This window comes from Netta rufina (genome assembly GCF_964035555.1).
Source record: "Netta rufina genome assembly, chromosome: 28".
NCBI lineage: Eukaryota > Metazoa > Chordata > Aves > Anseriformes > Anatidae > Netta > Netta rufina.
Genome location: NC_140152.1, coordinates 976,000 through 995,165, shown reverse-complemented (window position 1 = coordinate 995,165; position 19,166 = coordinate 976,000). Strand labels below are relative to the sequence as shown.

At 42.0% G+C, this 19,166-nt stretch overlaps 1 protein-coding gene across 1 annotated transcript in view; it reads right to left on the bottom strand.

Annotated features, from left to right (window-relative positions):
- Positions 1-4,000: 4,000 nt before the first annotated feature.
- AP3D1 (adaptor related protein complex 3 subunit delta 1) overlaps positions 4,001-19,166 on the bottom strand; it is a 43,242-nt gene continuing 28,076 nt past the window's right edge. Inside the window, exons 16-32 of the mRNA XM_084302743.1 lie at positions 18,885-19,030; positions 18,616-18,757; positions 18,158-18,229; positions 17,107-17,182; positions 16,330-16,529; positions 15,636-15,709; positions 13,127-13,328; positions 12,372-12,434; positions 11,649-11,741; positions 10,987-11,133; positions 10,802-10,849; positions 10,234-10,423; positions 9,023-9,111; positions 7,890-7,975; positions 7,331-7,452; positions 6,514-6,593; positions 4,001-6,134 (exon numbers count right to left, since the gene is read on the bottom strand). Coding sequence (XP_084158869.1) covers positions 6,039-6,134; positions 6,514-6,593; positions 7,331-7,452; positions 7,890-7,975; positions 9,023-9,111; positions 10,234-10,423; positions 10,802-10,849; positions 10,987-11,133; positions 11,649-11,741; positions 12,372-12,434; positions 13,127-13,328; positions 15,636-15,709; positions 16,330-16,529; positions 17,107-17,182; positions 18,158-18,229; positions 18,616-18,757; positions 18,885-19,030 — 1,926 coding nt within the window. The 3' untranslated portion in view covers positions 4,001-6,038. The remainder of the gene's footprint in view (positions 6,135-6,513; positions 6,594-7,330; positions 7,453-7,889; positions 7,976-9,022; positions 9,112-10,233; positions 10,424-10,801; positions 10,850-10,986; positions 11,134-11,648; positions 11,742-12,371; positions 12,435-13,126; positions 13,329-15,635; positions 15,710-16,329; positions 16,530-17,106; positions 17,183-18,157; positions 18,230-18,615; positions 18,758-18,884; positions 19,031-19,166) is intronic.

Here is a 19,166-nt window from a genome sequence, read left to right as displayed (position 1 = left end):
GCAGCCCCAGCCCAGTCCCGCAGGGGCCGGGGTCTGACTGGGGCCAGCCCAGGCTCCCCAAACCCTTAAACCCCCTCCTGCAGCCCGGGTTTGGCCCTACAAGGTTTTAGGACCAGCCTCTCAGGGCTGTGAGGTGCTCACCTCACAGAGGGCACCTGCCCCCGACCCGCCTCAGCACCGGTGTTTGTTCGGTACCAGGACAGGGCTGTAGGGTGCTGGGAGGAAGGGTCACTCCCTGGGGAGCCTGAGGTGCCCACCCTTTGCCTCAGCTGGAGATTAATCGGCAGCCAAAGCTGAAGCAAAGCCCCCATTACCTGAGAGAAGGGCTCTGGGACCGTAACACCACCGAAGTTCACAAGGGAGCACCAAGTGCCTGGGGCTCAGCCCAATCCCTCGACACGCTGCAGAATTTAAGCAACACTATTCAGATCTTTTTCTTTATTTACTTTTCCCTCTCCCCAAAATAGGGTTAAGCCATGGCAGGTGGTGGGAATTCCTGCTCTGGCTACGAACACGTCCAAGCCAATACTTCTTTAATGATGCTTAAACGAGCCTTGGGTGCAGCCCCTGCCCTTCCTCCTGCTCCAGGTCACAGGCTGCCACAGCTTCCTATCGCATGAAATATCTGCACTCCAGGGATTTCCTCTTGCCCCTGTGTGTACCTTGAAAGTTAACTCAAGGAACTCGAGCATCCTGTGAGGAAAACAGGTTGTTGTCGTTCCCTGCACTGTTCAGAGCCGTTTCTTCCACTTGCCTTCCCTTCGAGTAGGTGTGACAGGAGCCTCGATGCCCTGGCAGCAGAAGGGATTCTCTCTTCACCTGGGCATTCATCCCCTCTAGCCTCGCAGCCCTGCTTGGCCAGCACAGAGCCTCAGAGCATCACCTCAGCTGAGCTTTGCCAGTGCTTATCGGGGACAGCTCTGAGGTAATTCATACTTCTTTGTAATTAGCAAAAGCCGGTTATTCTTAGAAACCTTAATGGATTAAATTAGAGATGATATTGATGGAATGAGATGTTGACACAGCAAGCTAATGACATCCTGCTGCTAAACCACCTCTAAGGTGAAGCTGAGTCATGTGCAGAAAGCAGGGCGAAGCAAGCAGCACTCACTGGCACCTGGCTCAGCCCCAGCCCTGTTTCAGCCCAGGGCCAGATCCGGACCATGAGAAAGCTCCGAGTCCCAGGTGGCTGCAGGCATGTGGTGTCACCCTCACAGGATTTCTCATATTTCTTCCAGCCTTCAGTCCCCTCCAGGGGACTGCAGTCCATGCTAGGCATCCTGCTGAGCACCTCGGTGAAATTACTTATTAAATTATTCACTAAAAAACAAGGAGTCTGGCTGCAGAGCACAGCGCATGACAAAAGCTCACCCTGTTTGGTTCTGCAGTAGAAATGCTGATTCCTGGAGTCCAGGGAAGGTTTTCCTCATTTCTTAATACAGTTCTCATCTGTGTGGTGTGACAGAAAAGCAGGCTGAGGTGTCCTTTAAACACTGGCAAGGCTCAGAAATCAGAAGCAAAATTTTATAGTGCCAATATTTAAACCAATGTTCATAATTTCTAGAAGAAAAGCAGTCCATGACCTACAGCTGTCTGCCTGGACAAGATAATGTCATCCCTGAAATAACATTCACCACCTGATTGACCTGATGAATTGAAAACAGGATTCACTGTTACTTTCTCAGCCATGGATAAACTCCCTGGCAGTGCAGTCAGGGTGTAGGAGGTGGATGGGATGTTGCAAGCAAATCCCTGCCCTGCAGGGAAGAGACAACAGTTCAGTTTCTCAGCTCAGCAGTTTGGTCTGCCATGGCACAGCCTCCTCTTGGATTGGGTTTTCTGCACCCTTGTCACAGCAAAAGGGGAACAGAGAAGTGCAGAGCAAAGGGTTGAGCTCAGAAAATCCCCATGGCTGTCTGGTTTTCACAGAGCAGGTGCTGTGGTAAAAGGTCAGGGGAAGGGTTGGGGCTGGCCATGAGCAAAAGGGAGAGAGGAAAGCTTTTTCCCTTGATTTTAGAGGGCAGCAGTGGTGAAAAAGAAGCAAGGACAGGACGAGACTTGAGGCCTCAGCCACAGCAGCAAGATGTCGGCACAGATGACAGCAACTGGACAAGATCTCCAGTCCTCCACAGGGCTGGTGCAGGATTGTACTGGAATGGAAAATGTGCAGAAGGCACAACCACCCTTGGAGGCTTCCATTCTTCCAGAACAGTCCCACTTTCCCATCTCCCTCACCCCCCTTTTTTTAGGGCCAAAAGTGGAAGAGATGTTTCTGCACTCTCATGCTTTGCTCTTAGCTCGGTTCAACTCTTGCTTGGTCAGGGACAGGTTGCTAGCAGTGATGTGGTCACAGAGGCAGCACATAGTTGAAGTTTCAAGTAAGGAGGAGAAGTAGCAGAAAACACAGCTGTCAGTTCAAAGGGAAGTTTTTACAAACATTAGAATGAAGGAAGTCAGAGCCAGGCGGTAAGTCCCTGTGAAGCCTAAAACCAAGCTGTGCTAAAAGCACAGCAGTTAGCCACAGCCCAAAGCCTGCAGGTGGATGGTGGGGAGAGCTCGCTCATGCCCTGCACTTAGAGCATTGTTCTACACTTCTGCCATTTTGCAAGCAAAAACAGGGGGATCTCAGTGCTCTCTGAAATAAGGTGCAGTTCCAGATGTCCCCATTTCTGCCCCAAACTGGCAGCCCTGACCTAAAGCTCATTTCCTATCATTGTTCTTGCAGAGATGCACACAGCACCAGGCTGTGAGCAGGGCCTCCTGCAGCTCCCAGCTGGTGCAGGGCAGCTTAGAGGTCACTACAGAGTCCCTGATCCCACGCTGTGTCCAACAGCCACAGGTACAAGATCGCTGCTCCTCAAGGGAGGAGCCGGGGCAGCTGCAGACCTGGGGGCTTGGAGTGTGCCACTCTCCTTGCACTGGAAGGATGGTGCTGAGCACCGTTTCTTTTACATACTCATTCATAGTAGAGTGTGAAAAACCACACTTAAATAGGGACTGATTTTCTGTATCCAGTTGCTCAATGAATGTTGACAGGATGTAAATGCAGAAAGCAGGATACAACCCTGCCTTGCTGTTTGAAGCCAGAAGTGCACAGCACCAGGTTCACTGGAAGCTCCAGCACTGGCCAGTTAAGGTCCTGCAGCTCATTAAATACTTGACATTTGTTCCAAGTGGTTCCTGTTGTTTTGTTGTTGTTTTTCTCCATGCAGACCCTCTCATTTGCAAAGAGACTGATGTTTACTGTTGTTTTCATCCTGACAGATTTGTGCAGTTCCACAATGCAGCATAGCAAGCAGGCAGCCTCCCTGCAGGCCAACATGGGAATAAAATACAGCGCTCACAGTGCATGCAGAAAGCAAATGACTTGGTGCTTCCTCCTGCAGCAGGAGCTTATCTCCAGGTAATAGGGCCAACAAGTTAATGCAAGCAATGGATTTTTCTCAGTGCAGAGCTGGAAGCTCCCAACAAAATGTAAAGTTTCGGCTCAGTTTAAAATACAAGAGATAAAGAACAACATCATTCCAGTTTATCACACTGGAGATCCCTTTTCTGCTAAGGCATGACATGCACTAGAGCTGTTGCTGCTGGGGGAGCAGGTATGAGCAGGTATGTGACCAGCACCTGATAGGCACATCAGGGAGATGGCTGGCAGGACTTTTCTTCACTGCTGCAAATCCCTCCCCAGCTGATAAAAAAGCAAAAACACAAAACACACCATCCCATACAATTCTCACATCTTTCACAGCTTTCAGAGATTCCCCTTACCCACCCCAAAGACACAAACCACAAAGACTCAGAGTTGGGGTACATCCAGGTCAAATAACGCTTGCACAACCCTTTCCCTTGATAAACATACAGCACTTGCACGTTATACAACAACTTCACAGTGGATAAATATGAAAAAAATCAATTCCAGAGTTAAGTGATGGGCACAACAGCCATTTGATAAAATGTTTTTGGGTCCATACAAACTAGAAGAGTCTTATAAAAATCACTATTTACAAAGCCAAAAATTTAACTTAGTTTTGAAAGTTTATTGGATCATCTTGACACAAAATCATTACAGCAGCTTGTGGTATGTTTTCTTTCTTTTTTTTTTTTTTTTAAAGGGAATGTTGATAGCAAATAAATTTGTGAATGTAACACATCATACAGTTTCAAAATTCTAGAATCACTGCACAGGATTCCATAAGAGAAGATTCTACATGCTAAAGTGACAGCTTCCATCCATGAATTAAAAAAAAACACTAATTGAGGAACATTATCCTTTAAGACAATTTTAATATGTTCAGTTTCTAATACACAAACTGGCTAACCAAGGGAGGTTGACCAATACCAAAGACTAACACTTCACCAGCAGTGAAGCCTGCTGCAAATGAATTCCTGCAGCAAACAAGTGCTGTCAGAATACAAAGCTGGTCCTAGCAATAAAACCACAGTAGAGCCTTTTCAAGGATACCCTAATATGGGAAGAGTGTAAAGAGCACAATACACACTTAAAGTACAAGACATTAACCCTAAGGATAAGAGCGACACTTTATCCTGCTCCCTACATAGGGTTTTAGTTCAGTTCCACTGGGCATTGCTGATACCTGTTGGGGTGGTGCTGGGGAAGGGCAGACAAGCCCAACTCCTCCCTGGGGGCCTTTGGGTAATAGCAACCAATACTTTTTGGCTTGTGCCTCAAAGCAAAACCGTTCAAGCACGTTCTCCTTGCTGGGTATGGAACAGCAAGCAAGTAAAAGAACTGAAAAAAACAAAGATTTTGGAGAAGGACATCAATTAAGCGTATCTGCAAAGGACAGAACAACATCCCTTTCCAGTCAGTGATTCCATAAGATTTAGTACAGAATGGGCTTCACTCCATAGAGCCTTCCTTTCTTCCCTCAAGTAACCTCTAACAGACCTGTGCCACTCCTCACCAAGCCCTCCCCTCCTGCCACTCAGGCAGGGACAGTTCTGTTGCAGGAACCCAGCTACACTTGTGCTGCTAGATCTGTTCCAACTGCTGTGAAGGCAGGGCCAGATGATGCTACAGAGACCAATGAGAGCACAATGGTGCTGATCTCACAGCACAGAGGAAGGGAACAGGGCTGTATCTGCAAACTGGAGTACGAGGGATTAAACATGGGTGTTTCTCTAACCTGATATTGGTCAACCTCACCTGGTGAGCAAAATGGTACAAAAGCAGGAACAGACCCCTATGGATTTCCAGTTTCTTGCTACACCTTAACTTTTCAGGAATGTGAAATTGAAGTGGACTTAAAACGCATCAGCAGAGACTGCTCAGAGGTGAGAGGCATGAGAGACTCCATTTGCAGGGACAGTCAACAGGAGCAGATACCAAACAGTAACACTTTCAGCCTGTTTTATGCACTCACTCTCTACTCTTTCAACTGTCACTAAAAGAAGATTAAGGCTCAAGGCAACTACTATAAACAGAAACTCAAACATCCCAGTTCCAACAGCGCTCATTTGGATTAGCTCTAGGAGGATGGGGATGTTTATATGCTGATCACAATGGATCTTGAAATAATAAAAATAAATCACATTTATGAAAAAAGGCCTTCAGGTCCAGCACCAGCCTCTGCTAGAAATATACATCAACTACAGCAGCCCTGAAGACACTCCATGGCTAAGGATCAAATCAAACTTCCCTGGCAATAAGCACAAACAACAGACTCTGTGCTACTGTCAATACAATTCTGCTTAGTCCACCATCCCATGCAGATGGCAAGGGTTACAGGATCATTGTGAACTGCTGAATAAATAGTGCCCCTCCCTCCCTCCTCCAGTCATGTCACCAGGATCTCTTTGGGCTAGAAAGGGTTAACACCACAGTTTGTAAAAAGTTTTGAAATAAAAAGGTAACATACAGCCTTAAAATGTCTAAACTGCAAACAATGGTGGAGTTAACTGAAAAGCACGTGCCCCAGGATAGTACATGCGTACGAGGGAGAAATTTAACACTTGGGTCTGCTTGTCTTTACACATTAGGTGTGTTTCTTGCAGTTGGAGTATTTTGTAAGGAATATTCAGCACTTGGACAATGTCTCTTTCATTTCATCCAACAAGTTGCTAAGCAGGGTAGAATCACTACATTTCCCATCTATGGATACAGAGTTCTCTCCCTTGGAAAGAAAAAGAAAAAAAAAATCCATTAGCTCCTCTTCTAACCACAGACAATTTTCCTCCCAGCCTAACTTACACACCAGCAACAGCAAGTGGAGCCTGCACAAGAACAAAGCAGGCTTAGATGAGCAGTCAGATCAGGGAAGCCGTGTTAGTGCTGCTGCTACCCACCAGATACATGCTGGGCAACAGGAAGCCCCCTGGAGGTACAAGTTGGGTAGCAGCACAGGGAAAACTGCTGGATGGGCCAGATCAATTATATTACCCATCATGTCCATGGACATTTTAGGCAGGAGTATTTCCCTCTTTCCAGTAAGATAGAAAAGGCTAAAATTTATTCCCTCTTCAGGTCTTGTTTCAAGTGTTAGATGTACTCACCTTTTTTACCAGTAGGCAGACATGATGACCTTGGATAGAACGACTGTACATTGATGCACAAGAATCAACACGTTCCACAACTATAAAGAAAGCAGGAGTTCTCATTTAATGGGACAACTTTTTAACACAGGATTTGCTTCTCATAAAAAGGAGTTACTGCTCTGTCTGGCTTCAAGGAATACATCTTCTACGAAAGGAAGATGTCAGGGTTAAGATGATGTACGTGCCTGTCTCCTCTTGGCTCCTATCTGGGATGTTTTGCAATAGTGAGGTTAATTACTTGTCTTCCAAGCAAGCTGTAAAGGTTTTGTGGCAAAGACATTGATCAGGATGCAGATCTCTTCCCCAGAATGCTCTCAACAAGGTAGTGCCTAATGCATATGCGAGAACATGATGAAACAGCTATTTGTTTTTGCTTCACCCAGTATGTGTTTTAATTAATTTAGAAACTCTTATCAGTCCAAGCTTGAATAGCTCTCTCCCCTCCTTAGTGAAACAAAGCATTAGGGGAAAGAGGTATGATGAAGCACTAAGATCAAATACAACCTCCAGAGAACAGCTACAGCCCTAACTATAAGCAAGCTGCTCCCATGATACCTGCCATGAGCATTGCCAAACTGGAGGAAAGCCACAGGGACCCAAGGAGAGCTCACTTTGAAAAGCACAATATGCTTTGAGGATATTAATGCGTTATAGAACTGGCAGCAACTCCTCTCCCACTTTTATTTAATCTGGTTATCAACTGCTTCTGCCACTGAGGCCATAGTGTGTTACACTCATCAAGCACAACAGGAATTTCTGCATCCAAAAGACTCACCTGAAAAATGATGATGAAAACAGATCTTTGCCAGTAGATGTTGGAAAGAAATGCTAATTCCATCTACTTTAATAGAACTCATGTGTAGATCTCCAGATTCTAGAAGCTTGGCAAAAGCATCACTGCAAAACAGGAAGGAAAGTAAATACTTGTGCTGCAAAGTCAAGTGAGATCTGTTATTTAGCCCCATGCAGACCTCAAGACATCTCAGGATGAAGTAGTTTAAGTACCACCAAGCTCTAGGAAAATGGGTTTAGAGCAAACATGGGAACCAAACTGCACTATGGTTGAGGCCATAAGATACTAGAGTTACTTCCACACAACCTGTCAGCCTACATCACATATAGTTCCTTCTTCAGAATCACTTGAAACAAACCACTTGACCTATTTTAACAGTCAAACATTACAAAAGATAACTGAACTGTAACCAAATCAATGACAAGCAGCCAAAGTCAGAAGCATGCTGTGTATCTCGCAGATATAGCTTGCAGCCAAAGCTCAGCTTCACATGGGCAGCAAAAGCACCGATGTTGTGAGGTGCCCCCTAAATGGCACTTACCTATAGCAAGGCGTCGTGATCAAGTATGAAGCGCAACTGAAGTGCAATTTGAAATCTAGTTTTTCATGGGTTGAACCTTCATCATTCTGCAACAGGTCAAAGGAAAGGAGATGAATGGGAGCCTCAAGGCAGCAAGAGGAGGCACCACCCCCACCTACCAAACAGGCACAGATGAGATTTTTAAGGCTCAATTCCCCTCGATATACCCTAGGGTGGGCCTGAAGGATCAGTCTGAGGATGACCATCACACTGCAATATCAGGCCACTTATAGACGAGATTTGGGCAGGTGGGTTAATACATACGCCTACAAAAGGTAACAGTCAACTGGACAGATCTGGCTCCATTTCCAGTTGTGCCCTGCTGAATGAAATTAACTGAGCAGACTGAATTTAAGCTAACACTTCAAGATATGGTTTCATTGTTCACAATTTGCCAAAAATAAACCATCATTTTCCAGATTTTTAGGTACTAAAAATAGAACTGGTATACCACTTTTTTTTTTTTTAAGAAATATATAAAATAGAAGTATACTCAGAAATGGCCATGGCTGTCTCCATTCACTTCCTTCAAGCTGTTCACACAGCTACTTCATAAATAATTTTATTGAAGAAAAAATTAGAAACCCAGATGATAACCTACAGACCAGGCAGATATTTATTAAACAATGCCTTCACATAACATCACTCATGCTCTGGGTTTCCATCCTTATTAATCTCATCTAATTCTTCGTATTTTTCCTGCCTTGTGCCAGATAGCACTATCCAACTGATCTTTGGGTAGCTGATACCAGAAGAAACAGACCTGAGTTGTTTCTCTCACTAGCTGGTTATCCTCCTCTCCCCTGGCAGATGCATCACTGCAGTGATTTTCTAGCTGACAATGTGGCAAATGTTCAGGCTGCATTGCTCACACTGCCAGAAATGACAGTTTAGGACATGCTTATGCAGTATTCAGGACATTCTTCGCACAAGATGTCATGTAAAAATACTTCTCATAGAACAGAATGGGCTGGTGCAGCAGAGATGAAATGATGCCTAAGAAAAGCTCTAAAGCAGTGCTTTCCACCCAAGTCAAGCTCCCTTATGCAGTTCCAAAGGAAGCAGAAGCACAGAGTTTAAAAAGCTGCACTTACTTTGACTATAAAGGACAGTGTTCCTTTTAACTTCTGAGCCATAACAATACTCTGCAGTGTAAACACAAACTGGGCTTCATTAGAGATTCCTAGCATGAAGAAAGGAGAGGGAGAAGTCAGGTCAGAAAATGGCTTCCATATCTAAGTAATGTTTAGAATAAACTGATTGGTAGCAGATAAGCTTTATGCACTATTTTTGAACCAAGTCTGAAGTTTTCATATAGTCAGAAGACTAAGCACAATTCCTTTCGTAAATTAGCAGTGTTACAGCAATTAACTCTTGGGTATCTGAGGAGCAACACTGATGACTGGCTTTTGGTTGAGGTTACAGAGAGTTCCTGGGCAAGATGTGTCACAGTGGCATTCTATTTAAACAATCTGTAACTGGAAGACTTACAGCTTGCCAAGTAGTTTTCAGAAATAATGTTTTTGTGTTTTTCTTTTAATATACAAATCTCTGTCAAGAACTGCCATAGAGTCAAAAAGAAAAAAAAAAAAAAACTTACTCCCTGCTGCTTTCCACTGGGGCAGGGGGAATCAAAACACATTCTAATGTCACTAAATCCCAGAGAACTTCTGTGAGCTGTTCCAGTACTCAAATTAATTCTTTGGGGAAGGAAGTGAAATTCAAAGAAGTGAGTCATAGCGATATTTATGAAGGTATTATCCCTAATCTCAGCAACTCCTATTTCTTTAGGACTCAACTCCCTATCCAAAAAAGTAGATACTTATAAACTTCCCACACATATGGCCTGTACCATTAAAACAGTGGATCAACAGCTTCAGTATAAAGCCAGCATGGATTCTACTAGTTCAAGAACCAGCAGGAAAGAAAGAGGCCTATAGGGTTCTTTCATTTGACATCTCATAGTAAATCCCTCATGAAGTTGGGATTCCTGCAGATGGCCATGCTGGCATGTTCAAAGTTGTACCAGCCTGCAGTCACCTGAAAAAAGGAACTTGGACAGTTGGACTCCCAGTCCTATGTTACAGGTTTTGCTCTTGCTGTACAGAAGCACCTGCACTTATAGCCTTACTGTAAGATGGCTTATTCTCTTCAGTGAATTGTGTGAAAGCCCAACGAACAACCAGGCAGAAAGATAAGCCTTTCTGGAAAACAGCAAGTACCAAGAAGTTCAAACAGTACTTTCCACAGGAGGGCAGTGCAGGACCAGACATAATCCAAGAGCATTGTACAAAGCTGCACATACCAGGGGGTAGTTGGAAGGGCACAGGTATTCCATCGTGTACTGATGATCCTTCTGGTCGGAGCATTTTAGTGTTGAGAGAGTCCAGGACATTTAGTTCCATGCTCTTAAGGAAGCTAGTGCTTTTGTTCTCAAAGATAACAGAGACAGTAACTTGACTGTCATTCTGAAGGTTTCCTTGGATATCGTACGTCTGCAAATGAAGAAAACATCACAGGGAAGATTCAGAAGCTTCACACAGCAGAGCAATTTATCACACAACAGAACACACTATCAGAATATGGCAAGCTTCGAAGAGAAGGTGATACAGTACAACTGTAGGATAAAGAAAAGCATATTGGTGATCAGCTCCACGGAACTGCTAAGTAGTGGGAAAAGATACAACTGAAAAACTTGTCATTGGAGACAACCAAAAGAATGTGGATGGAGCCTTGTTAGCTTTTGACATCCTAGGATTTAAATGGTTCTTTAATTACAGGTCTACAAAAGCTCACTATATAACCCTCAGTATTCCCTTCCCTTAGAAAACACCAAAGTAGTAATTATCTGAATATTAATGCCAAAAACTCACCATTTTAATGTATGGATTTTCAGCAAGAAGGCGGTAACTGGACATAGGCTGAAAAGAAAGAAGTCACAGTTACAATATATAGCAAAACTAATTTCATTGAAGAGAACTGATATTCTTTCCCCCAAGAAACAGTTTAGCTTCTGTCTTCTTCCCAAGGCAAGAGCTGCCAACTCATAGCTACTCACTGGTAGTGGTTCATCATCTAGTGTTCCATTCTGCACTGATTCTGTTGCTTCCTCTTCACTGTGATGCTTCTTTTTGGATTTCTTTTTATCCTTTGATTTCTCTTCTTTCTCTTTCTTGTGCTTTTTCTTCTTATGCTTAGAGGATTTCTACCAAGAATAAGAAGCTATAATAAATCCTTAAAGAAATCTCTGTATGCCCAGACATTACAACATGACCCCCTACCAACCCTGCAACTCTAACTTCCCAGTCTATGCAACCTTCCAGACAACTGCATAGTTTCCTACCACTGCAGAAACCTGAAATGGAGCCCTCATTCCTTACACCTCAATAACCATTCTGTGTTGAGTCCCAGTAAACCCTCGCTCCCAGCTTAGATACCAATGCCTTAGCCAAAAGCAGGCTGGGATTAGTGGAAGGCCAAATATTTTTTGACTGTTTGAAAGCTCAGCTTTAGAACTGCTATCTGACCCTTCCTCAGGGAAAAACCAAACCTCTTACTACGAAGCGTGTAGAACTCCTCAAGGGCATTAACATCCCACTGCACACTATTTGCAGATGAATACACTGAATAAAATGCTGTAATTCCTGTGTACTTATTTATGAGAAACAGAAGACACCAGGAGAATATAGTTAAGGGTGTCAGCCACTTAAGACTGTTTACCTTTCCTTCGTCTTCCTCCTGCTGCTCCTCCCTTTCTTCCTTTTTTACCTCTTCAGGTTCAGCCACAACAGCAGCACTCACTTCAGGCCCGCTCTGAGTAGATTATCAGAAGGATTATGACACTAATGGAACACAGTTGAAAGAGCTGAATCCCACAACAAGAGGAACCATAACAGTGACACCCATCCCCTTCCCCTCCAAAAAACTGTTACTTTGACAGTTACATTAGACTAACATGGTATAAAGGCTTTTGCTATGTTGCTGAAACCTAGAAAACGTTGGAGGACAAGATACAAAAGAATTCCTCCAGGGAATCAGTCCCTTTATATTTCACGTCTCTTCCTGTAAAATCTTCCATCAAAATTAATTAGTTTCTCTTTTAGACTATGTCTCATCTCTAATAATATTGCTAGTGTCTAGTTTACACCAATAAATAAAACTACATACATTAAATATATTAAATAATATATTAATATATTAAAATCCACAAAGCCTGGCCTGCAGCTACATCTGTATTTCTATCCACTGATCTGCGCAGAGTGAGCTTTAAACTTCCCATTACAGTGTCCAAAGTGAGGAGAAAAAGTTTAATTGATTCATGGCAGTATGCTGAGGAGGTGAAAGGTATCCTTCCCTTCCTTCCTGCAGTATGACAAAATACTAATATCACAGCTCAGATGCCACTGTAAGAAATGCTTTCCTGTGACATGGTATGATGTCTACCTGTGGCTGTGTAGTGGAAACAGGTGGTGGAGCAGTGGAGAGCCAGAAATCCAAGTCTTCCCCCTGAATTTCAGAAAAAAACATTATGGTGGTTTTGGTATCATTCTAAAATAAGTAAGTGTTAATACCTTAAATTTTCATTGAAATGCATCTCTCCATAATGCATCAAATATGTTGCAATATATTTAGAGCAAATAATTTAAGGAACTTAACTTCACCTTTTAAATACATTTCTAAACCTGGCCATAGCTGATAGTAACCACAAGTTACAGAGAACACTGGCTGCATCTTAAAGAAAACCTGCATTTCCGTGGAGCGGTTAGCACAGAGGATACTTCTGCATTCAGAAGAACTTGCAACCTATGTCAGGTTTTATAAATGAAGGATTAAGTACATGGGGACAGGATACAGAACGAAGGTGAGTTACAGATACTCTGCTAAAGAAACTTCCCAATTTTAAGAACAAGGAAAATATCAGGTTTTGGAAACGGCTTCCAGATTAGATCTGCAAGATCTCCTGCATATGCTACTGATTGCTGAATTCTTACTTAACTGTGTAAGTTGAAGTTATTTTTATTAACAGAAATCTTTAAATACATTCTTGCAAGGTCGTAGAACTTTATGGAGATAAAAGGTAAAAATGTTCAGCTGTTTGAACTGTCAAATGTGCCTATTCCCAAGCAACAATCAAAACACAGCAGTAGACGTGGCCCATAACAACAGTTTCTAAAAGAATAGAAGTCTCAAAGAATTACCTTTTTCTCCTCTTTTTCCTCTACTACCTTTTTCTCCTTTTCTTTCTTCTTTCCTTTGTCTCTCTCCTTTTCTCTGTGTTTCTTTTCCTTCTTTTTGGGTTTCTTACTCTTCTCTACAGGTGGAGCTTCTGAGTCTGGTGACTTCAGGGTCTCAGCATTTCTGTGTCTCTGCACTGGCAGCTTTTCACTGTCTGCTAAGGGCCTTAAAAATATAGAGAATATTATTATCCTTCTGCAAAGATAACCTGAGTTAAGGGACCCTATCTGCTGAACTTTCAAGAAAAGCTTTATTTTGTTTAAAAAACAGTTGGGCCCTGAAACCTAAATCAGCACATACACATATACCTTAAGTAAAGTTTATTTATGTAACTGCAGATACTGCTCTCACAGAATAGAAGTTGACAAACACTTTCAAGGTGACTTGAGAGCCAAGCCCTTGCTAACACCTGATCACTCCAACAGTAACTGTAGTCTCGCAGGCTGAGTAACACCTACAGAAGGATACATACACATAGTATTATGCTGCATTTTTGTGAATTCAGTCTTAAAGGAAGACAAAAGATTTGAAAGCAGGTGGAAAATTAAACATGGCTCAAGCAGCCCTTGAAGGGCATATGTTGTTTTTTTTTGGTGTTATCTATGAACAGACCACTCTGACTAGAAGTGACTTTTAAGCAGTAAATTGTTTAAATTTGGATGTTTATGCTATGAATTTGTACTCTACCATTACATTCAAAAAAAGTTCCATTTAACATCAGATATTTGTTTTTAAGAAGTACAACTAGTAGCTCAGATTTACACTGCATCCAAAATTCATTACTTGGAAAAAAGCAACAGGAATTTGTCCATTCTTGCCAAACATTGTCCATAAATCAATGAAAAAAGAACCAATCAGCCAACGTTTTTTTTCCTAGAGCTTTTGCTTAATGTTGTTTAATATTTGAGCAGCAAACACCAGTTCAAAAAGATATCCAGTCTTATCTGTCTTAATCTGTCTTAAGGCCTGATCAATTTAAAACAAAAAAGAACTTTGAAACAGACTGTAGTGGCAAGAAGGACCCCATTTGTTTGAACTGTAAGCAAATCTCATCTTTAAGCTATTTGACAACTGTACAGGACCAGGGATCACTGCTGAAAGTCATCAAGGCACAGACCTGCACAAATCTGAGGGTCAAGGATTTCAATAGCTTCATGACCCCTCAAGCATTTATGCTGTCCACTGAATCAACCAACCTGACAAAGAAAGTCAAGCACTTAGCAGTATAGTCTTACCTGGAAGGCTTCCCTGAAACCAGACTGCATGTGAGCGTGACACAGACATAGCAGTGCAAGCACAGAAAGAAAGAGAGAGGACAGAGACATGAGAAAACGTGACAGGAGAGCACAGTGACTCACATGAAATGGAGAGAGAATGGATGGAAACAATACAAAAGCCCCAGAATGCCTCCTAGAGCCTAGCATTCAGAAACTGCTCCGCTGAGATTTTTCCTATGCTGTTGAGGCTTCCCAAGCAAACACAAACTAATATCGCAAGTTAATTTTATACATTTGTCCTTTGCAGACTCAAAGGAGAACATGACCAGGTGGTGAAAGAGTTTCTCATTAACTGCTCTTTCACTTTTTAAAAATGCTACATTCCCCCCCATTCCTTTTCTTCCCCAAGAGTGCCATGGTACCAAACTCCTACAGGTTCCTACAGAACTGCAGAGAATGGCACAGAGCTTCAAGTTGTTTAAGTATCATAAAGAGAAAGAGGCAGACAGACTACACATTCACACGTGTGCCCACAAAGCCTTCAAAGCATCATAGGAGGCATCCATGGACCATAAAACAGCAATTATATTTAGCACTGTGATTCTGTAAGACAGCAACTAAAAAAGTCTCCATTTGCAATATTTAACAGACATCTTCTAGCTACCACACAGCCCGCAGGGTATCAGGGCCTGCTGCACTGCTATTACTGTAAGCAACTCCAGTAGCTGCATAGGAACCAGACTCTGGTCCAAGTGGCATGCAGTCCAGTAGTGGCACTACACTGAAGGTCCACAAGGCAACAGAGTTGCTACAAACTGGTTGTTAATGCTCAAATTATCACTACACAGTATACATGCTTGTAAGTACATACATACAGCAGATCTGAGATGAACAGATGAATGTGGATCACATTCAATGCAAATGCACATTGAATCAGAGCTTGGTACACCCAAAAGCTCTAATTCACTTCTATCTGATTCTAGCGATACTTCCTGGGCTTTCACATTCTATTTGGTCACACAAAAAGTTTTTTCACCCTTTCGAAACCTCTTTATTTGAGCATCTGAGGTTTTATCATCTATGCTTCACTGGAAACCCAAACCTGGATGGTCATCTGAGGTTACATTTAAGACATGGAGAGAAACTGAAGTCTTTCCACATTGTGGACTGTAGATAGTGTCTGTTTAGTGTCGGACTAGTCCTCATGCATTCTGGTTAGTAATTAAGTAAATTCACATACAGAACTGTCACTTACTTATCCAGATCTATATCAAGTGCCTTATATGGATCGTTGGGATCTTTGTCATCCTCATCACTGGGCAATGCATTCTGCAGGAAAGAGAAAGACCATCCACTGAAAAAGTGAGTGAACCCCAGGCAACTTCAAAACTACACCCCTTGGTGCAGTTTTTCAGATTGCTAACCGTGGAATGGGCCAGCTTGCAGTCAGGCACAGTAAGTTATAAGAACAGTGGGTGTACTTTAATGCAACATGTAGTTATAAGATGAATTTAGAACAAAAAGCCATTCTTCACAAACTACAGGATCTGAATTGCTGCTGTTTGATTTTGATTAACATAAGTTTTAGGAACAAATACAGATTACATCACTAGCATGTGCAATTAATTACAATCAGCTGCAAACCTGCTGACTAGACAGCAAGTTAATGTCAAAGTGGAGCAGCAGAGAATAATAAATGAAGTGACTATTTGGAGAGTGCTATTTTTATAGCAGAGATGCATCTTGGCTTTAATTGCTTCAGTGGCAATTTTTGTCTTTTGTACACAAAAAGACAGTCATTTCTCCCCCTGGAAAGAACAGCTTACAACCATCTCAGTCATTTCTTAAGCAGCTTTGCAAGAAGTCAGAGCTCTAACTGCAACAACACAGACTGGCTGGCAATTCTTGGGAAAAATCTCCTCATAAGAGCACGAAGTTTATAAACTGACCTCTGGCATCTCCTCTGTGATGATATCTACATGGTGAGCTGGAGTGATATCCTCTTCACTCTCTGTGTGCAAAGAGTTATGGCGATGATGCTTTCCTCTCTTCTCCTTTTTCTGCTTTTTCTTCTTCTTGTCTTTCTCCAGTTTCTGTTTATGCCTTCGTTCTTCTTCCAGTTTCACATACTGGTCAGACATAGGCATTCCTGCAGAGGAAGACAAACTGCTTTCAATCCACATGAACACTGGTCAGTCCATGAACCTTGCTTCTTAGTGTCTTAGAATTAGGACAATCAGCACTGCCTTATGCTTCGATATCTCATACAGCCCTTCTAGCAGCAACTTTTCTGCTACACTCCATCTCTTTCCAAAAAATAGTAGAGCAGCATTCCGCTCTGATTCTTGTTTGTCTATGTTCAATGGATTACAAAGGGGGCTAAATACGCACACTTGAACTGGGATGGCTGTTATGGATATGCTAACAATTTTTCATACTTTTGGAAAATGCTTATATTTGTACCATTAGACTCCACTTAATGTCTCCTGATCACCTTCTGTCCTTTAAAGCATTCCCACACTACAGACTTGGCTGTACAACATACTTAATCACAGAATTACTTCTAATACTACTCAGACCACAAAGTACTCTTTTCTAACAAATGTTAGTTAAGGAGAACTATTTAGGAGTCTAATCAAAGCATGCTCCTTGTACTTAAAAATAAAGTTGTTGTTACTTTTGCTTAAAAAAGTATGTAATTGATTTTAAATATTAACTGCATTTACCTGGAACTTTTAAGGGGACAGAGAGGTCAATCTGGACCACAGGTATATGTTCCACACCTGGAGTGTCTTGGTATCGCTGGGAAAATGAAAATTTATGTTCTGAGCATTGCCAGATCTATATAAATAGACATTACATTACAAAACAGCAAGCAGTTTAATCCTTTAAGCAAACATTTTAAGGATAGGAATGGAATAGCTCAGTACTAAATTCTATCTGGTAGCAGGATGTATTTTAGAGCTAACTATTATAGAACATCCTGCTTCTAACTACAGAGCCTTAACCCTGCTACAGTCACAGAAAAGGCTTGTTGCAACTCTGATGAAATTTTGGTTTATCCTTTACTGACAATAAGTTGCCACTTTAAAAGAAGTTTAGAGGTCTAGGTTGAGGAAAATGGGGCAGTCCTTAGGATAGAGGGAATAAAACAGGCTCTTTCCCTGAAAAAGATGGCAAAAAAGCCACCACAACTTTTTGATCCATGAACACACGGTGTGTTTTAAGGGGAACATGTTTTGGTGTGGATGTTAACTACTAACCTTAAAGTGTTTATTCACTCTCTCCAGTGCTCTTAATGAAGTGCCTGGTAATCTGAACCCTGAATCCATCAACCACAGTTGTGACAAACTACCTGCACAGGAATTTGTGACATAAGGGCAAAGAAGAAAAGTTTCTTTGCATCTTTTAGAGTCTTGTTGCTGAAATCCAAACACCGGGCATTCCATGACAAGTTAAAAACTGTTACAAGCTTCTCTGCAATGGAAACTGTGAAAGTCACCATTTTATATTTTTTTTTAACTGGAGGTCCACTGTAAATCCACAGAAAGCTGGCTGCTCTTGTGGTATTTAGTCATTTGCAAGTTTTTCAACACAAATAAGGCCTATAAAAATAGATGTATGCAGTCACTCCAGTTGCTACACTAGTAAGCGACCCTAACTGCAGTAGAAATGATCAGAAGTGTCTCAATGGGAAACTGCAGCTCTTGGCATTCAAAGAGACTTCACACACTTATATGAGAGACCAGCAGAAGATTTTCATTTGAACTCACTCACCTTCTGTGGGGAAGGAGAGCTTTTAATGTAAAATGGGTTGTTTGCCTGCTCTTGTTTCCGGGCTTCTCGACGCTAAAAGGAAGAGTTTAGTTAGAATGTTTGCTTACAAGCAAAGAGAACTAAGAAGCATCAGAATGCAAAACTGTGATCTCCCTTAATATTTGGAACATTCCATTGAAGGAATTTTTATATCTTCCTTCCATTTGGACAAAATAAGTAAGCCACACTTCTAGGAGCACCTGATATTGGATGTATTCTACAGTGACTACAGATACTTCTATTCAAACACGTGTTTTGTTCACATCAAATCATCAGATTTCCAGAGCTGTAGAAAGCAGTCTGTTTCTGACTACAAGGATAATCTATAACAGCAGTTACAACTGTTTTATTAACTCTGACAATATTACTACTGAACTAAGTACCAAAAAAAAAAAAAAAGCATATTAACATTCACTCACTCTGGCCAGTTCTTCTTCATCTATTTCTGGCTGTCTGTGCCTGGAATGCCTTTGTTCCTCATCATGAAAAATTGTTTTGGGCTTTTCATCTTCTGACTCGCTGTCTGATGGAGGCTCATTGATCCAGGCATCAAGGTCCAAGCTGGTAAGAATTGCAATAAACACAAATAGCTTGACTAAGTACCCTCAGCATTTCAGTTTTTCTAGTTATATGCTTATCTTTAGAATTTAAGTTCAAATAAGGCACTGCAAGCAAGAAAGAATCTTACCCCTCTGGAACTGGGACTTTCTTCTGTGCTTTAGGAGCGACAGGGTTCAGCTCACCAGCAAACAGGGCTATTACTTCCTCAGCTACAGGCACTTCCTTTATTTGTAGCTTCTGAATGTATTTTATTAGTTGCAAAATACAAGAAGCCTAAGAACAAATCCAAAAGTAATTTCAGAACTAATATTTAAAAACTGACCAAAAATAAACTCCAACTAAAGTCAGCTGAAGATAACCGTAGTGACTACTGCAACAAGGGAATTAAAAGAAGCACCATACTACTTCT